Below are 19,784 nucleotides of genomic sequence, written 5' to 3'. Positions count from 1 at the left end.
TGGTGTTTTATTTCTCAAGTCATATATGTGCTCTCCGATGCACGGGTGTATCTTCCATCACCAACTTCCAGGGATAATTGGATAAAAATGTAATCGCAATAGCAGTTTTAACCTAATCAGGCATTCCACTACTAATATAAGACCAATCGTATTCCAATCTCATTTCATTGGTTTGATATTGGTCTGCCATTTGTCACTTTAATCGTAATTGAGTCGTGATTGGATCTCAGTTGGGTTATCAATCCGTATGTCGCTTAAGAGGACGAATTGGAATTTTTGGCGCCAAGGATCTCAATTTTTCTCAGTAAATACAAAACGGATCAAAATACAACTTGGTTACCTGAAAGTTCATGATATAAACCTTATTTTGTTAGACGTAGAAACATGATTAGGTACCTTTTATAACAGAGAAAAATATATCAAACATACCTCTTTTTAAAAAGAGATTCACATATTATGGGCAAACGGGACCGATTTAAGCCTCTTAACTTTTTTAGTAGTTGAGTATATACATACTCTTTAAAATTGTAGAAGGAATTTTTATCAAATTATCATTTCTAAATAATAAAATTACAAAACCATTTTGTCGCTTACGACTTTTAGTTATAAGCTAGCGCGCGTATTGTTATCCTCGCCCCGCTCAGACGCTCCGACCCCTTTTGGCGCCTTAGACGCGCGTGCCGGTTATGGAATTATTGTTGACCAATTCGTCGCCTTAAGTAAAATTTGCCGAATCGAGCCCCAGGCTGCTTTATGAGTTTCTAAAACCCGGTAATCGAATCCTAGACCTCGTGTCTCATGACTCGGTGCGTCGTAGGTATTGAGGCGCGTCATTTAATCATTATATAACATCATCATCTCCCGAGCGTTTTCCCAACTATGTTGGGGTCGGCTTCCAGTCTAACCGGATTCAGCTGAGTAGGTATCAGTCATAACCATTACACAACATTTAAATAAAAAACATAACGTTAAATAATCGTAAGTATTTTAATATCAATATCAGTTTATAATAAAAATAACACGTTTAATGTACATAAATAATAATAACTTTATACAACTTTAGGACGATTTTCTTATTGCACATTATTTTTACAACCTTATTATCTAAAAACCACCGACTTTCAATCTCTTTTCAGAAGCATAGCTGACTCAAAGATATCTACATATTTCCTTGTGGGGCTATTATCAATTTATTGGGTGTTCAGGAAGCATGAATATATTTACCTAACTGACCAATAGTTGTAAGTGATACATAATGAAGTTTTTTTTACGTATATTTTAATACACTAGAGACTCAATTCTGCTAATTTAATCATGTGTCAATTGGATACCAATTGAATCTCAATAGCAGTTTTGACCTTAGCGGGCATAGGTATTGCTAATAATATATGACCAATCATATTCCAATCAGTAGCTTGCTGCTTAACTTAAATATTTGTGGAATCAACCATAATACACGCTTCAATTGTAATTGAGTCGTGATTGAATTTCAGTTGGATATCAATCTATGACACTAAAATAAAATTAGCAGAATTGAGCCCCTAGCTAAGCTGAGGCTAACTAATCTGAAGCTCGGATCGGATCAACTCTGACGACAAGATAATAATAAAATCAAAAGTCGGCTTTTCTCTCACTGTGAGATATAACAAGAGAAAATTATTTTACAAAAGTTTTTCAAGGGAAGCATATAACTTAAACTTACAGTAGTTAAATAATGTGATGCATTCGTAGGTACGTTATTATGATTCATAGTACAAGATATTATAGAAATTGAAAACTATGGCAGCTTTTAGAATGAAATTCAAATAAATTGACTACAGTATACCTACAGCAAATAGACTGACTTCAGAATTGGCAAGACGTGTTTCGTTTACCTTTATTATCGCGGTACGCGAAATCGTTCCCACAAGGTGCGAATTAAATATTGCTTGCGTATGCTAGTAGATAGAAAAAGATATAAAAAAAAGTTTTCATGGCACCTAATTGAAATAATAAAAAATACAAATTCCTAAAATGGAAATAGCATTTAGAGTTTAAAAAATATCATCTTTTTTACGTGATATAGGTAGTGGAAGGGGACGACCAAAGAAACGATGGATGGATTGTGTAAAAGTAGATATGGATAGAAAGAATGTTACTTGTGAGATGACGGCAGATAGGAGAGAATGGAAGGAAAAAACATGCTGCGCCGACCACAGATAAAAAAAATTGTTATAAGGGCAGTAAGGTAAACGTACCAATACTCGTCGGATTTCGGAAATCACCGACTTTGAAGCGCTACTGTGTGTTAAATATTCAATGTAAAATGAAAATTTTTGCATGACGTGATAGAGTATTTATTCGTTATTCTAAGTAATTAATGTTTTTTTAATCATTTTCATGGGTTTATGTACTTATTAAGGCAAAAGTAAAAAAAGGGCGATTTGTACCAATAGTCGTCTGATTTGTACGGATACTCGTCAAATATTCCCAGTACTCGTCAACTTTTAATGCTAATGTGAACTCTCTGCTCTTGAACATAAAGTTCAAGTTATGTACATTTTTTTGTGCTTGATTTTGTTAAGCATACTTGTGCCTTTGAAACATTAGGTAGATAGATAGAAAACCAAATCACTATTTAGAATAGCAGGTCATAATCTGTTAGAAGAGCAGGTATTCAATAAAACAGACACATAGTTATATTTTAATTTATATTCCTATCTATCAAACGCTTGGAATCACAAAATCAGTCTATAAAATATATGTTATATTTCGTAATCAATCATATAACCATGCAGTCATGTGCATAATGTAGCACGAGTAAAATTATTACTATTAAAATATTTAAATTGTAAAACCAATATTGTGTCTTCCCAAAATTTATATACAACCTTCGCTCCTCTCCCTTATGGAAGCAGCCACATCTTTTAGACAGAATTGACCAAATTATCCGTACTATCCTTCATCTCTTTTTAATTTGGCCTTGGACGACCGAGCGTGGCTTCAAGCCACCCTTCCGATCAGATTCGGTGGCCTCGGCGTCCGCCAAATTTCCAGTTTAAGTCTACCGGCGTTCCTATCCTCGGTCTGCGGCACTAAGGAGTTGACCAGCAAAATTTTAGCCCCTTCACTGGTCGATTCTGAGGTGCATGGTATGAACGCCTGGAAAGTGGCTTGCCCAAATACAGCCTTCCCTGACAACCCGGCTTCCCAGAGACAGTGGGACGAGCCGCTCTGCAGATTGACGAGAAATAAACTAATTGAAACATCTGTCAATACTGCTGAGCGTGCCCGCCTACTGGCTGTGGGAGAGTGGGAGTCAGGCTATGGCTTCACGCACTGCCGTCACCCAGCGTTGGGACCATGCTGGGTGACACAACATTCCGACTCGCTACATGCCTACGCCTCGGCGCTCCCACTGGGGCTCCGCATCGCTGTCAGTGCGGCGAATCTGTGGACTGCCTTGGGCACCATGGTCTTTCCTGTGGCAAAAGTGCTGGTCGCATGGCACGACACACCAGCATAAATGACATTATCCGTCGTGCTCTTGTCACTGCCGGAGTGCCAGCCGTTTTAGAACCCAAGAGCTTAGCACGCGACGATGGCAAGAGACCAGACGGGATGTCTATAATGCATTGGAAGATGGGAAGGTCTTTGGTGTGGGACGCAACCTTCGTCGACACCCTTGCACCTTCCCACCTTCCCAGTATCGCGAGCTGTGTCGGTGCAGCTGCTGCAGCTGCGGAAAACCTCAAACGTCACAAATATGTAAACCTCACCGGCAATTGCATTTTTGAGCCGTTTGGGGTTGAAACCTTGAGACCATGGGGCCCAAGTGCCCACAGACTCTTTCAAGAAATCAGTAAGCGATTGGTGGAGTCCACTCGTGACCAAAAGGCTGGCCTATACTTCGGCCAAAGGATATGCATTGCCATCCAGCGTGGCAATGCAGCCAGCCTTTTGGGCACGATCCCCGCTGACAGCGATGCGGATGAATTTTTTGATACTTAGTTTTAATATTTCCCCCTTTATTATTTTTGTAAATATGAAAGTCTGTGAGACCACCACACTGGTCAATTTTGAGGTGCCATGCCTGACCGAGGCTTTAAATGCTTGGAAAGTCGTGCAGCCGCAGTGCCGGCCGCATACCACGACATGCTAACATCAACGACGTGATCCGTCGCGCTCTTGTTGCCGTCGGCGTACCAGCCGTACTCGAACCAAATGGCTTGGTACGCGACAATGGCAAGAGACCAGACGGCATGTCGCTATTTCCGTGGAAGTTGGGTAGGACTTTAGTGTGGGACGCGACATGCATCGACACTCTTGCGCCATCTCCCGGAACTCTCCCATCCCGGAACTGCATGTTGTGCTGGCTCCGCCGCTGCACAAGCAGAGACCCTCAAGCGGCGCAAATATAGTAACCTTATATTCAAGTACATGTTTGAGCCGTTTGGGGTTGAAACTCTTGGGCCGCGGGGTCCGAGAGCCCGCCTTCTTGTCAAGGATATTTCCCAGCGCCTGGTTGATACTTCACGGGACCCAAAGGCTGGCTTTTATTTCGCACAGAGGTTGAGCATTGCCATCCAACGTGGCAATTCTGCCAGCCTTTTGGGTACATTACCCACTGACAGCGATGAGGAACAATTTTTTGATGCACTGTATTAGTTTTCAGACAGACAGAGCTCAAGATTCGTGCCGATAACTATAAGATTACTCTTTACCCATCAATATCGAATACGACAAGCAAAGCAGTGACAGCGATGGAAGCTATGTCATCTTAGTTTTAAAACTGATTTTAATATTTTTTGCGTCAAAACTAGTTGAATGACATATTTTTATATAGGCGCTATTAAAGTAAGTTAGGGAGACGCGGTACAATACGCGTGACGACATGCAGTTATTTCAAACAAAAAGCATAGTGTAAGAACAGTCAATTTTTGCTTGCCACAAATTGTAATCCAAGCGTAGTAGAAACAAAGGCTAGTAGTAGTTGTACCCAAAGCGGTAGATATGTATCGTGTGTCCTTAATCGAATGGCGGAGGCCTACAGCGGCCAATATATACCTAAAAAAAAACACTCGTAGAAAGTGCATACTTATAGGAAACAGGAGAGTAAAATGTACCCCTAAGAAAAAGCTTTAAAGAAACGCAGTTTTATCAACAAATGTAGTTTAAACCTTAAATATGTTTGTTCTAGAGAGATAACAATTTTGTAAAAGTCCCGATATTAGCTATTTATTCGCATTTTGTATTGTAAAACCCAAAATATCCTCATTATGACGAGTTTAGGTGCAACTTTTGAGCACGTCCCAGAAGTCGTCATAATAATTCTAAAATTGACGGGTTTTGGGTCAAATAGGAGTTTTAAAGTACCAATAGATGTCACATTAAAAAAATATATCTTCTATGTTAAAAGTATTCCAAATTGCATATTACATCGTTAGCAAATAAACTTAACTATCTAATTAAATAAAGAAATATACCACAGACCCCACTGGAGTTATGTAAATCAAAGCACAAAACCACGTGCTGAGTTTCACTTTTGACAGCTGAACTTCACGAAAAAACTATTTTGTTAGGGCACATACTTTTCGAATAACATATCTCAGACGCCATGAATGTTAAAACCCCGTATTGTAATTTCAATTGTGCAATATATTATCAACAATATGTTGACATATAAACCGGGCCATTTTAAGTTCAGTAGAAATAATAAATAAAAGTTTTTAGATTAATTGACGACTATTGGGGCATGACGACTTCACCCGCGTTTACCTTATACGATGTTCTTATGTGATTTTATTTTGTCTTTTTGTGATGTTTAGAGAGATTTTAAACTAAATTGTTTAATAAGTTAGACTACATTTTGTAGACATATTTATGCTGAGAAAGTCCACTAACGCGAAATTAAAATAACAATATTTAACATACTTATTAATATTTTACAAAATGTTCAATAACTTAGTTCTAAAGATTATTTATGTAAATATTTTAAATAGTAATAATAATCACATCCCGTTTTACGTGGATTTACAAAGTATGTATTTTTTTAAATTATGTAGTACATATTTACAATGTTATCAACCTAAACTTGGCGCCAAAATTACGAAAAGTGACTTTGATTTTTTTTAATGTCAAATGGAGTGTAGGTACTTAAGCCTGTAATTATTTTTTGAGATTTGTCTATTTTGCGTAATTCTAACGTTAGGTTATTTTATATACAAGTATTTATTGCGTATATTCGTTAGTACATTAAGACTTATTTTTCCAATGGAATTTATAACAATACAATCTTTTCTTCTTGTGATGTTTATTCCCGCGCAAATTTAAATATCGAAACAATTTTATTGCCAGCATAAAAAAACAATAACAAATGCATAAATAATATTTAAAAGTAACGTTTTCTTTTTTTAATTTAACAACTATCAAAAGGTTCACATTCAGTTTCTAAACTCTACATGCGTTTCGGCAAAAAAATACTTTATTTCTTTTTTGAGTCCTTTAAAATAACGAAAAAATCACTTTCAGACACTAAACAACCTCGATTTCGCTATTTTTGAAATCCCGAAACTTACAAAAACTTGTCGAGCATTCAGAGACTTCATATCTCTTTTTATTGCAATTGCAAACTCACAAATAAAATCGATTCAAATTCGCCATCACGTTCATAAAGGTTACATTTCTATTCACCAAAATTAGAAGAATTTTTCACAAATCACAGCGGAGCCTTACCTCGCCATTGATCATCAATATCAGACTTCCTATCATGTACCTTCAAATGACCCTTTAGCGTACATTTCTGAGTAAACGCCCTCCCACAAACCGGACAAACGAACCTCTTATCATTATTATGGATCCTCAAATGCTCTCTTAATGTCTTCTTTCTTTGGTAAGACTTCTGACAGACAGGACACGTATGTATTCTCTCCCCATCATGTTTTATCATGTGCATTTTCAGAGCATTTTTCGTATAAAACGCCAAATCGCATTGGTCACATTTATGGTTCCTTTCGTTTAAGTGATCCCTTCTAACGTGACTCGATAAATGTCCAGGAGTTATATAGCTCTGAGGACAAGCTTTACACTTGTATCTTTTTAATTCCTCATTATGAACTTCTGCCAAATGTTTTTGCCGAGCGTAAAATGAAGTTAGGGATATATTACAACGTTTGCAAGCGTACCTTATACCCGATTTATGCTCTTTTGAAACATGATTCTCTCGTTTAGTGACCCTATCAAATGTAGCGTTGCAGTACCTACAAGGAAAGGTCCCGACCTCATGAGTGCGCATATGACCTCTGAGCCTAGCTTTAGACGCGAAAGCTTTCCCACAATTTTCACAAATATAATTAGGATAGTGAACATTCATATGTGTATTCAAACTGACGTAGTTTAAAAAGGTTTTTTTGCAAACAGGGCAGTCAAGTTGGTCTTTTTCAAGTTTGAAAGGCAAATTATTCCATTTGCGACTAGAAAATTTGAGTCTGGTACAATTTTCTACGTGCTGTCTTAATTCTTCGTAGTTCGCGACATCTGTGGTGCAAATTTTGCATCTTAACTTCGTACCACATTTGTAAAACCGTTGTGAATTTGAAAAGATCATTTTTTTGAAAGCTAAGTGAAGATTTGTTTTATTATGGTCGACTATATGGACCTTGATGTCGTCCAAATTGGTTGATTTTTCGGGACATATTGAGCATGAGAAGGTCCGGTTTTTCCTGATTTTGAAAGGGAAAAGTCCTGTTTGTAACATGGACTCGGTTTCTGTGAGATCATGGTGTTTTTTTACTGTACATTTTGTTGGTATTTTTTTGACAGTTCTGCTGCGAGTCCTTCGAGTACATTCTTCGGGTTCTGCCTTGATTTCGGGTTTTATTTCTGTAAATATATATTTTTTTGTTATTGCAGCGCAAAAATCACAGTTTTTTATTTAAAGTTTATTTTTTACATTCAGTGTAAATTACACTTATTATAAAGGTGAAAGTTTGTGAATGTTTAGCTGGACGGATTTTGATGAAACTTGAGAATATACATATATTATACATGAGAATAATTTTATATCCGGGTGCGAGAAGTAGTTCCCCCAGTTAATCCTGCAAAATGTTGCGTACACTACTTTCCATTCCTGAGAAACTAGCTGTATCTTGGCTGCTACAAAATTTCACAAATTGTATCTCAATTTGTTAAGCCGTTTTGGTGAAACATAAGGGTGCACCCACAAAATGAAATTAAATGAATACTCCCAGAAAATGTTCTCAATTTTTTTTTAAGGGCAATGTGGGAACACCCTAAAAGACTCTAGTATTTATATAGATATTATTAAATTGGTATTTACCTGGATCTCGTTCATCATCATCGTCAATATCATCATTTGGCAAATCATCATCAAAATCAACGTTTAATGTTATTTCTCTTTTGATGCCGTCATTATCTATTTTGTCGTCTTCTGAAAACAAAACATGATTTATTAAAAAAATACTTTTATTATAAAAATAGAAAAAAGTGTGGGTCGGACTCGCGCACGAAAGTCTCAGTATAGCATTATTTTTTATAACATTAGTAAATTAAATAGCGTTTGTTGCAAGGAAGTCCAGTTAAATATTAGGGTTCCGTACCCAAAGTGTAAAACGGGACCCTATTGTTTTCGCTCCTCTGTCCGTCCGTCACCAAGCTGTATCTCATGAACCGTGATAGAGAGTTGAAATTTTTACAGATGATGTATTTCTGTTGCCTCTATAACAACAAATACTGAAAACTAGAATAAAATAAATATTTTGGGGGGCTCCCATAAAACAAACGTGATTTTTTTGAAAAATTTTGCTCGATATCGATAACGGCAACATGTAGATGCGGTTTTATAAACAATAATACGGAACCCTTCGTGTGCGAGTCCGACTCGCACTTGGCCGGTTTTTTATTTATTTAATTTTAGTTTTCAGTATTTGTTGTTATAGCAGCATCAGAAATGAATCATCTACTGCAAGTTTTACTGTCTCATTATGATCCTGTTTTACTTTTAGATATGGAACCCAAATAATATGTTTTAATAGTGTTGCCCGGGTAACTGGGTTGAGAAGGTCAGATAGGTGAATACCTCTGTATAACACATTGATACTCAGCTGCATCACGTTATACCAACATAGATTTATCGGGTGTGTCGTTCATAATCACATGAAATGAAATGCGTTAATATACTGGTTAATAAATGTCGATTAACACAAAGATAAAAGAAAAATACGTAAAAATAAAAAAATGATTTTTTCAAACAAAGTAAATGGAATAAAAATGTGCAAAAATTAGAACACCATATAAAAGTCAGTTATTACAAACAACTGAAATTCTCCCTTGAAAACTGACAGCTGTCAACTGATCAAAACATTCGATACTCCTAACTTTATCTCTGCTTTACACATGATGTTGTAAATTATAAAAACGAAAGATGACTCCTGTGGTTAAACCACTGAATGGATTAGGTTATTTTTTTTACAATTCGCCATAGAATATCATAAAGTATATGCGATATAATTTAAAGTGATTGTGAACGACACACCCGATATACCAAAACATATCATTTTAATTTCTGTTGCTTATGCTCTTTACACACTTTCTACATCTCTTTTATTCACATTTTCCTTTCGCAGGTATTTTAAGAGATTTCTTTAGAAATAAGCATTACCTTTGTAAATTCTTTCTTTCCTGTCTTATTTCTCATCTTGTGTGTAAATAAATAAAATAGTTGGGAAAAGGCAGACAGACATGGCCTGGCCAAAACTTAAATGTCTGTTTTACACTTGTCTAAAAAAAATGTGGCTGCAAAATGAACCATATGTCAACGTCATAATCTGACATTTTTTAGACAAGTCTTAAACTAACGTTTAAAAGTTTTTGTGGTAAGACGGACAATGTCTAAATAGAAAAAGTATAGAAAAATGAGTACAACTCACTATGTAACTTATAAGCAGTTTCCAAGGTATTGAAGGAAGTTTCCACTTGGTGTCGGAACATCATGCAGTCCCGCAGCCTGACGATGCAGATGTCACAGATCAGACGCTTTGTATCACCCAGTTGAAGCAGTGATACCTGTAATGTGACAATAGGGTAGTGTCCAGGGTCGAAATAATGAAATAATATTTAGTCCGCTTTTTAGATAATCAAAAAATATTGGATACGTATTTTTTCTTTTTTTAATTAAACATAAAATGACAAAGATAATACACTTCAAAAATTAGGAGTGGGGGCCTTTTACGTCACAGTGTCCTGAAAATTGTAGCAACTTGTGACGTCACACTCAACTTTAACACGCTATATCTTAACAAGTTCTGATCCAATTTAAAAAAGAAAAAATACGTATCGCTTAAGTTTGGACAATCTACAAGACGGACTAATTATTATTTTTTAGGAAACTAGCCTATTATAGTTATTTCATGGGTTCAATAGTGAGTCTAATTGTGTGTCTCTTAGATTATCACAAAAATGGAATGCATAGATTAAAAAAAAAACATTTATAGTTATCAGCACGAATCTTGAGCTCTGACCTTCATCTGCGCAGAAGTGATTAATAGCAAAGAACCAATCCCGAGTGACGGCTATGACGCGATGCGCTGCGGGCCAATCACCGCATTAGCCCGCCCAAGCGCCTCATTTCATACCACAAAAGGGACCCAATAAATTACTTCTGCCCAGATGAAGGTCAGAGCTCAAGATTCGTGCCGATAACTATAATAATATAAGGTATACGGCCGATTTCGGCCACGGCGGCTGTTCTCATTTAAGGAGATCAGCCAGCTGCGCAGGACATAACATAGTGCACGAGCATTTGCGCAGACACAGGTGCACTCACTATTCCTTCACTCTCATAACCCGATGGGACGGCAATCCGACACGACCGGAGAGAGATCAGGCGCAGGACCGACATTTACGTGCTCTCTGATGCACGATTGAAACATTCAAAAACTTCCAGGCTCCGGGCTGCTTTGTGAAAGTTTCAGAAAATCCACAAAGCGATTTCGGCCCGACCCGGGAATCGAACCCGAGACTTCGAGCACAGCAGCCGCGCTTGCGACCACTAGACCAACGAGGCAGTCAAGTCATAGTAAGTAGTAATGGTACGGGCAAGTAATGAGGAGGAATAGGGTCCTGTCTAGAGGAAGGTTTTGAGCACGAATGTGAATGGAAATAATAGAAGATAATGACCGAAGAAACAATTGATAGATTGTGTGAAAGCCAATATGGCTAGAAAGATTGTTACTTTATAGAAGAGAATGAGCACATAGAATTAATAACAGTGAAAATATTAAAAGAAATCTAAATACAGTAGAATCCGTTTATTATGACGCCGCCTACATTGACCAACCGTTTATGATGTAATTACACTACGAAGTTTGGTTTTCATATAAAATTCTCTAAAAAAGTCGGATATAATGACTTTGCCTACAGTGACATCTATCATCATATTTTTTTTTAACAAAATGCGTCACAATGACCGACTGACCTGCATCCTACCGTCAACAATAATCGGGAGAGTAATGCGATGTCCGACAACTTGTTTTAATTCAGAGAAAAATGTACAAACATGTGTACTTATTGCATATTATTTCTATATTATCTCTCTTATGTTTTTGTCTAGTTAAATAAATATGTACGTACTGACAAAATATTCGTCTGCTTAGTATGACGGGTTTGTAGAGTCCCTTCGATGTCATTATAAACGGATTCAACTGTATGTGTTTTGGTTTTGTACAAATACCTTCCAGGATTTTTTTTTACCTTCAGCCTGAATAAACTGATATTTTAACAAGCCATTGTTACCTACTACAAGCATTGTTAACTACTACAATTGTAAGAAAATTTCCCAGAATGTAGCATTGTCGTTTATCTATTACAATATCATACATAACAATGACATACAGAGAATTCTTCAGCAATTTGCAGCACAAAATACATGCTCCAACCAATTCTAGTGAATTGAATATTAAATCCAATCCAATTAGATTCAAATAAGCGGGCGTAGCCACAAAAAAATTACGACTGATGTTTTTTATGCTTTTTTTATATTTTTTCACTGAGAAATCTCAAGAAACTGTAGGTAAAGTAATAAAATACAGTCTAAATACTATTTAAGGAGTACTTACGTCAATAACAAAGCATTTTTCCAACATTTCAGCGTAAACTTCTGATTTCCCATTGTACTTGTGCCCAATCAACATACTCTTTACAGCGCCTTCGTTTAAACACAAATTGCAAGTCCCCAGCAAAGGCAACGTCTCCACCATTATCTCTGAATCCATCTTTAATTCCTGTAGTCCACTTTTACATTTAAACAATCAAGTATTTCATGGTATTTCAATTAAATATCCACGATTTTGTGATTGACTGTAATTTTTTATCGTATAATTTGACAATCGACTGACATTGTAATAGCGTTCCAGATTAGCATTAACGCCTTTCTCTTTCTAACCAAGCAAAGAGGCAATATGCTGTCTCTTTTTAGTTCCTTTTTATGCTTTTATTTTTAAAACAGAACCTGTTTCGCACCACTGTCAATTTGACAGCTTCTACCACAGACTTAATAAATAATTACGTTCCGTTTCTCTGAGAGCTTCCTTAAAACAAAATTACACCTTAGGCCCTCTCTAGAGTCTGACACTCCCTCGCCGCTGCTAACCCACAGCGGGAGGAGGCATTTAACGATTTTTGACGTCGTTAAAAAAAAAGGCCCTCTCTAGACGATCAACTAAATTGCGCAATAGCACGTTGTGCTTTTTTGACCGAATACGGAGACAAAAAACCGACCTATTTGCGAAACTTCTGTACATTACGTTTAATACATATGCACATTGTTGCAAGTCGTGGTGGCCTAGTGGGTAAAAGACCAACCTCTCAAGTATGAGGGCGCGGGATCGATCCCAGGTCAGGCAAGTACCAATGCAACTTTTCTAAGTTTGTATGTACTTCTAAGTATATCTTAGACACCAATGACTGTGTTTCAGATGGCACGTTAAACTGTAGGTCCCGGTTGTCATTGAACATCCTTGACAGTCGTTACGGGTAGTCAGAAGCCAGTAAGTCCATCGAGTAAGTCTGACACCAGTCTAACCAAGGGGTATCGGGTTGCCCGGGTAACTGGGTTGAGGAGGTCAGATAGGCAGTCGCTTCTTGTAAAGCACTGGTACTCAGCTGAATCCGGTTAGACTGGAAGCCGACCCCAACATAGTTGGGAAAAGGCTCGGAGGATGGAGGATGACATATGCACATTGTCTTTTATTGTTTTAGTGATAATCATTGACATATTGGAATAAAAATAAACTATAAAATTAACCAATTTAATTTTATCAAAATAAAATCTAGTAAGAACATAACTAAAACAAAATTATGAAGAATAAAAACTAAAAATACAGCCTTAAAAAATAAATGTACCTAAATAAAATAAATTATTACAAATAAGCCTATTCTGGACGTTAAACAAATCATTAAAAAATTAATCACCTTGGAACTAAGAGCCAGATCAGATACAGAGAGAAAAAAATATTTGAAGTAGTAGTAGTATCATTTCGGAATCAACAAAACTTACCATCTTTTCTAATCAAATGTATTGAAATCATGGCCAAACATTAGTAAAACGGAGAAGTCTCCGCCCACTCAGCCAGAATACTACCTACTCATACCTAGATATATGAGCGGAGAAAATTAAAAATCCCAGGGTGTTAGTTTCGATTCTACTTCCCAGAAAATACATAGGAAGTGGTGAAGGGTGGGCGTTTTGTGGATTGCCTTTTGTTTTTGACGTTCGAAAAGTTTTTGAGTTTGATCTATTTCAGTACATTTGATCAGAAACGATAGTACCTATAAGTTTCGTTGTTGTTCTTCTTCTTTGATGTCGATGACATGTCTTACAATGACACTACAGTTTGTCAGCCCAATATGTCGCCACAGCGAGCGAGAGCACGGTCGGACGCTGACGAAAAGTCCGAGAATTTTCGTTGTTATGGAATGATTTAGGTCCTGCTATCTTCATTGGGGAATACTGTCTCTAAGTAGAAGTACTAACAGTCTTCTTTTTTGGTTTTGCAGTATTTTTCTTCCTCTTAACTGCGGTATCCTTGGTACACTTGGTACCTCCGCTTCTTTTCATCATTAACTCTTGAGGTATCGGTTTCTGGCCGAACTCGTCTACTCCGGGGCCGGGACTTAGTTTTAGTCTAGTGTCAAATTGCCAATGATTCTCACTCGGCATGAATTCTACAGCATATCGGTAGTAGTGAAGATCTCTGAAAAATTAGGAACGTAAATTTTATTTAGGTACATAGATATTTACATAGCAAGAAATATATTTACAGTGAAATTGCAAATTAAAAGATGGCAATAGGAACAGCCATTATTTTTCAGTGTTAAGTGACCAAATTCTGGAAAACTTTGGCCATTTTAGGTACCACCAAGACGATTCATTAAATTACGCAATAACTTACAATAAAATATTGTGCAATAAAAAACTCATAGCGCAATGTAATTGATCGTCTACGCTGCCCCTAAGATGATTGCAACGACCGTAGCGGAAAATATATGTAAAATGGAACTTGTGGTCCGTGGATGCCTGAGCATCTTTCCATACTGGTAAGTCCCGGCTGGCATTGAACATCATTAGCAGTTAAGGGTAGTCAGAAGCCAGTAAGTCTGACAATCAGTCTTACGAGGGGTTGCCCGGGTAACGTTGGGTTGAGGAGGTCAGATATGCAGTCGCTCCATGTAAAACACTGGTACTCAGTTGCATCCTTTGAGACTGGAAGTCTTTCTTAAACAATCTAAAAGGTAATGTAATGACGATGATCATTAATCCTAGTTTTGAGACAGAAGAAAACATAAACTCACGTGATTTTAGGAAAGCAGTAGGGCTCATATTTCTTAGTTTCCAGGCAGTCCTTGTATTTCTGCCAACAACAGCTCAGTTTCTCATTGTGTAACAAAGAGAGATGTTTCATGCGGAGTCGCTCGTACAAGCCCTTTTCGAAGGTTGGTAGCACGCGAAAGTCTTGTTCTATTTCTTTCATGATGCCTGAGGAAACCATTCGTCATCCAAGTAGGTATATCTTAATCTAGACAGATACTAATTCTACTAATATTATAAAGGAATGAGGATCATGTTGGGCGAAAGGTGATGGGCATGGATGTGGATGGATATTGTGGAGAGGGACGACCAAAGAAACGATGGATGGATTGTGTGAAAGTCGACATGGCCTGATAGAATGTTGTTTGTGAGATGACGGGAGATAGAAGGGTATGGAAGAAGAAAACATACTGCGCCGTTGTTTTTACCCTAAAACTGATATACCTACACTGATTTGAATTATTCTTTACCCTGGCATTAGTGAAAACGCGGTAAAACGGCTTGTGCATTATAATAAGTTCTGCGCAGCTGGCTGATCTCCTTACATGAGAACAGCCGCCGTGACTAGGATATGTAGATTAAATAGGTTCTTTCTTACCTTCATTAACATACTGTTCTGGTCCTGGATCGTATTTGTTAGCACAGTCATTATACATATCTTTCCTCTGGTTCAAAGTTTTAGGCATTGTGCTTTGAAAATATTCTTACAAAATAAAATTAAAATAAAAAAGTTTAGTTCGTCGGAATGCGCCAAATGCGCTGATTGCTCGACGTCAAATTGATTGATTGAATCATGTTTTTTTTTTTACTGAAAACATTTTTGAGTAAAAAGTTTATTTTGCACATAGTAGGAGGCGATGGTAGTAAGAAGGTATATCTTGGACACCAACGACCGTGTTTCGAATGGCACGTTAAACTGTAGGTCCCGGCTGTCATTAAACATCCTTGGCAGTCGTTACGGGTAACCGGAAGCCAGTAAATCTGACAATCAGTCTTAATTAGGCGTATTGGGTTGCGCGGGTTGAGGAGTTCAGATAGGCAGTCGCTCCTTGAGGAGCTAGTAACGTTCCTCGTCCCCCGAACACCCGCATGTTGCCGCGCTACTTTCTTAGGAGATTTTGCGTTATGACTAGGGCATGCAATACCGGTTTACCGGTTTCGGTTCTACCGGTAAAACCGCCCATTTTCGCGATTTTTAATTTACCGCTAAAAATAATATGTAACCGGTAATTTACCGGTTTTTACGTTTTTGTGATAATATATAGCAATTGTTCATTTAACGTCAAATCTTCATTATGTAGCCTGAACATAATGTAATATTGCATACATTACATATTGTAAGAGTGTTAAAGCTGCTGTTTTTAGGAAAGTAAACTTATTTGGCTCCTTGACTATCTCTAGGTTAGATACAAATCTTCATTCTCATCTTAATTTATAATATCTAAACAAATTTTATTCATTCGGTTATTCTGAATTTCCTCATAGGCTGTCAGCATCTATTATATAGGTAAAAATGTAGCTTATGCTTATTTTACCTATTCTATGACCTTATTGAGCAAGGGCTTTTACTTCACTACCATGCGGACAGCTCTGAGGATACGGTGGAGCACACAGTCCAGGTATGCACTGCTTGGGAAGGGTACCGCCGTGTCGTCGTCGAGCCAATAGGCAGCGGCGACCTCTCGCGTCCGGCCCTGGTTCAAGCCATGGTCCGGAGCGAGAGGGAATGGGAAGCCGTCGCCTCCTTCATGCTCGAGAAGGAGACGATGGAGCGCCTGCGAGTTCGCACTTCTCATCCCAGCCGCTGTAGTGGACCAGGAAGACACCACGGGCGCCGAGTGTCGAGCGACGACTCCCGGCCACCTTAGGCGTCGGTCTGTGGACGGTGAGTTCGGGTGGCTCATCGTTCCTCCGTCTGCATAGACAGCAGACCCGTGTCGGCGGCCCGAGTTGTTCCACGCGCAGGGCCAAGGCCTGCCGGGGCTGCGGGATTGTTCGAAATAGTTACCGCGACCCTGGTCCATAAAATGCCTACGATTTACCATAAAAAAGGGCTTTCACTTCAATGAAAAAAAATTTTTTTTTTCACGGTAATTCTTACCGTTTATCCCGTCTTGTGACGGGGGGTTCCGCTTTCCGTATCTTCTTCTTCCACTTCGCTCTATCCAGGACATCTTCCTCTTCGAGTTCGTAGATTTTCATGTCATTCTTTACGACACTCAACCACCACCGTTACGGTCTGCCTCTGCGCCTTTGACCGGGTATATTGAGATTGAGTACACAACATTGGCGATCTCATTTTTACATGGCCGAACCATCGCAGCCGTTTCTCTTGCATTTTGTCGACGACATCGCGTACGGATGGTACTGACATGTTTTTTTGTTACGGCCCACGTCACAAAAAATGTTTACCACCTATTCCTTGTATTTTTAATTATTTTTTGCTTTTAGGCTACCCAATCTTATAGATATAATATCATTTTTTTTAATACAAAAATAACCGTTTTACCGGTAAAAATATTTTAATTACCGATTTTTTACCGGTAATTTTTATTTTACCGAAATTGCATGCCCTATAAATCATTTTTTTCTCTGACCATGCCTACAACTTAGCTTACCTATGTTATATAAAAACTGAATCATATGATTTATTGATAGATACATGTATACTTAAAACCTTTTGGACTTACTTCATGCTTACTTCCCACAAAATAGGTGCTTACCAACCATAGATTCTAAATCAATTAATAAATGTCAATCAAATTGAGATTTCTACCAAAAGTGTTCGAGCGGTTTCCCATCTTTCTGCCGTCGTTATTTTTTCAAAAATTTTAAGTTCAGAGCTTAAACTTAAGTGGCTTATTAATTTCTAAGGTTATAGTTTAAGTTAAAATGGCTATTCCCGACCCTTCGCGATACGCGGTCTGCGGTGATCACCCTCGACTGAAGGAAGATAATATTTTTATAGACAAAGGTATTTAAGTTTTTAACTTATAACAACGTCGACCGAGCGTTTTTCCCAACTATGTTGGGGGCGGCTTCCGGTCTAACCGGGTGCAGTTAAGTAGGTACCTCTACCATGTGTTTTACAAGGAGCGACTGCATATCGGACCTCCTCAACTCAGTTAACCGGGCAACCCAGTATGGAGCGACTGCCTATATGACCTCCTCAACCCAGTTAGGTACCCGGGCAACCTAGTATCCCTTAGTAAGATGCTGAAGACTCATATCATACTTACTGGCTTTTGACTACCCGTAACGACTGCCAAGGATGTTCAATGATAGCCGGGACCTACCTACAGTTTATCGTGTCCTTCGAAACACATTCATTGGTGTCCAAGATACACTACTTAGAAAGTACATACAAACTTAGAAAAGTTGGGAATCGAACACACTCATACTTGAGAGTTTGATGCTTTACCAAATCGCTTAAGACGGCGCAAAAACAGCGCGCCAAAATGCGGGTGTGCGGGGGACAAGAAACGTTACTGTTTTCGCACCTACACGCTTATATATTTATCTTTATTGCACACTTAACAATAAATATATAAAGAATTAAGACAGTTTATGTATGTGTATACGCCTTCTTTGGAACCGACCATTTTTTGTAGTAGGTTTCAAAAAATCGTTGGCATGTCTCAAAGAACCCGAACGCCTCGTATCAGGGGCCCGATTCTCCTAAGTTAATAATGTCAAAATCGAATAGAAATCGAATCGCAATATGATCGCAATAGCAGTTTTAACCATATCGGGCATTCTGCTGCTAATATAAGACCAATCGTATTCCAACGACATTCGATTGGTTTGCGATTGGTCTGCTATTTTGGTGATTTTGGTCTATACGGTAGTTTGCTCTACAATCATATTGCAATCGTAAATCATTTGTAGACAAAATTATTCATTATTGAATGACAGAAAAGGATAAAACGTTTATTTAAAAAAAAATAGCGGAATGCCACATACGCTTCAATCGTAATCGAATGTGAATCGTATGTTGCTTAAGTAAAATTAGGAGAATCGGGCCCCTGATCGTACTTATTGGTTATGGCCATTTTACGAATTTGAGCTAGAAGAAGGCGTTTGATCTATCTTTCCTTACTCCGCAGGCTGAACCGATGAAGAAGATTTTAGATATATTACTGAAGCCAGTTAATTAACTAAATATGAGAAGTAGAAGATTGTCATGGTATGGGCATGTAATGAGGAGGGATGATACGCATGCAACAAAGTGTGTGCTAAGTGTGAATGTAGATGGATGGAGAGGAAGTGGAAGACTTAAGAGAAGATGGATGGATTGCCTGAAAGATGACAGAAATAGGAAGGGAGTGAGTGTCAGTATGACGAGTGACAGGGGAAAATGGAAGAGGATGACATATTGCGCCGACCCTAAATAAAATTGGGAACAGGGCAGAAGAAAGGAGACTGAAGTCAGTTAATTTACTTTCTAAAAGCCTTTTTTTTCTTTCCAGCCTTAGATAAGATGATATTAGACGAGGCGAGAATTCTGCCTCTGTTCGAAACACGTTACCATCACTACAGAGAAAAGAGATCTGTTTCTTTAGTTCAGAACGAGTTTCTGGAATGTCGCTGGAGCGAGTTTATGAAGACTTGTCACCAGAAAACCATGTTTCGATTCCCTACTGTTGAGTTCGTATCTACATTCACTAATCATTAACTACCTAATACCTACTAATATTTTCTATAGATACCTACTAATAGGGGGTGTACTATGCCAAATCGAATAACAAATAATCGAATATCAATTGATCGAGCACTATAAATCGAAATTCTAAATACTCGGACATTCATAATATCGAATGGTTATTAAATCGAACATTCAATACATCGCGCAGTCTATACATCGAGTGTTGAAAATATCGAATGTTCGTTTGATCGAGCGTTAAATGCATCGTATATTCAT

At 38.0% G+C, this 19,784-nt stretch overlaps 2 protein-coding genes across 4 annotated transcripts; both read right to left on the bottom strand.

Moving 5' to 3' along the window:
• Positions 1 to 968: 968 nt before the first annotated feature.
• Positions 969 to 12,399, bottom strand: LOC124644233 (zinc finger protein 26-like). 3 transcript variants are annotated; one of them, XR_006986036.1, is made up of 5 exons: positions 12,114 to 12,399; positions 9,927 to 10,062; positions 8,318 to 8,425; positions 5,762 to 7,860; positions 969 to 2,225 (listed from the first exon to the last, which is right to left on the bottom strand). XR_006986036.1 is itself a non-coding variant. In XM_047183482.1 (4 exons), the coding sequence occupies exons 1-4, from the start codon at positions 12,267 to 12,269 to the stop codon at positions 6,698 to 6,700; spliced, it is 1,566 nt and encodes a 521-aa protein (XP_047039438.1). In that variant the 5' UTR covers positions 12,270 to 12,398; the 3' UTR covers positions 5,760 to 6,697. The 3 variants fall into 3 exon arrangements, 1 of the variants encoding a protein (XP_047039438.1); XR_006986035.1 differs by having other exon boundaries at positions 8,318 to 8,428; positions 12,114 to 12,398; XM_047183482.1 differs by lacking the exon at positions 969 to 2,225 and having other exon boundaries at positions 5,760 to 7,860; positions 8,318 to 8,428; positions 12,114 to 12,398.
• Positions 12,400 to 13,410: 1,011 nt separating this feature from the next.
• Positions 13,411 to 15,549, bottom strand: LOC124643897. Its single transcript, XM_047183023.1, has 3 exons — positions 15,462 to 15,549; positions 14,848 to 15,031; positions 13,411 to 14,249 (listed from the first exon to the last, which is right to left on the bottom strand). The coding sequence occupies exons 1-3, from the start codon at positions 15,547 to 15,549 to the stop codon at positions 14,012 to 14,014; spliced, it is 510 nt and encodes a 169-aa protein (XP_047038979.1). The 3' UTR covers positions 13,411 to 14,011.
• Positions 15,550 to 19,784: the final 4,235 nt, after the last annotated feature.

Source organism: Helicoverpa zea, chromosome 29 (assembly GCF_022581195.2).
Source record: "Helicoverpa zea isolate HzStark_Cry1AcR chromosome 29, ilHelZeax1.1, whole genome shotgun sequence".
Classification (NCBI taxonomy): domain Eukaryota; kingdom Metazoa; phylum Arthropoda; class Insecta; order Lepidoptera; family Noctuidae; genus Helicoverpa; species Helicoverpa zea.
This window is presented reverse-complemented; position numbering and strand designations above follow the sequence as displayed.

Bases quoted from the DNA above. Each gene is read 5' to 3' on its own strand.
- LOC124644233 (XM_047183482.1), bottom strand. From the start codon at position 12,269: ATGGATTCAGAGATAATGGTGGAGACGTTGCCTTTGCTGGGGACTTGC. The intron at 10,063-12,113 runs GTAAGTACTCCT...GTCACATTACAG, and splicing joins AAAAATGCTTTGTTATTGAC to GTATCACTGCTTCAACTGGG. The intron at 7,861-8,317 runs GTAAATACCAAT...ATATATTTACAG, and splicing joins TGATGATGAACGAGATCCAG to AAATAAAACCCGAAATCAAG.
- LOC124643897 (XM_047183023.1), bottom strand. From the start codon at position 15,549: ATGCCTAAAACTTTGAACCAGAGGAAAGATATGTATAATGACTGTGCT. The intron at 15,032-15,461 runs GTAAGAAAGAAC...TGGTTTCCTCAG, and splicing joins AGAACAGTATGTTAATGAAG to GCATCATGAAAGAAATAGAA. The intron at 14,250-14,847 runs GTGAGTTTATGT...CTAATTTTTCAG, and splicing joins TACTGCTTTCCTAAAATCAC to AGATCTTCACTACTACCGAT.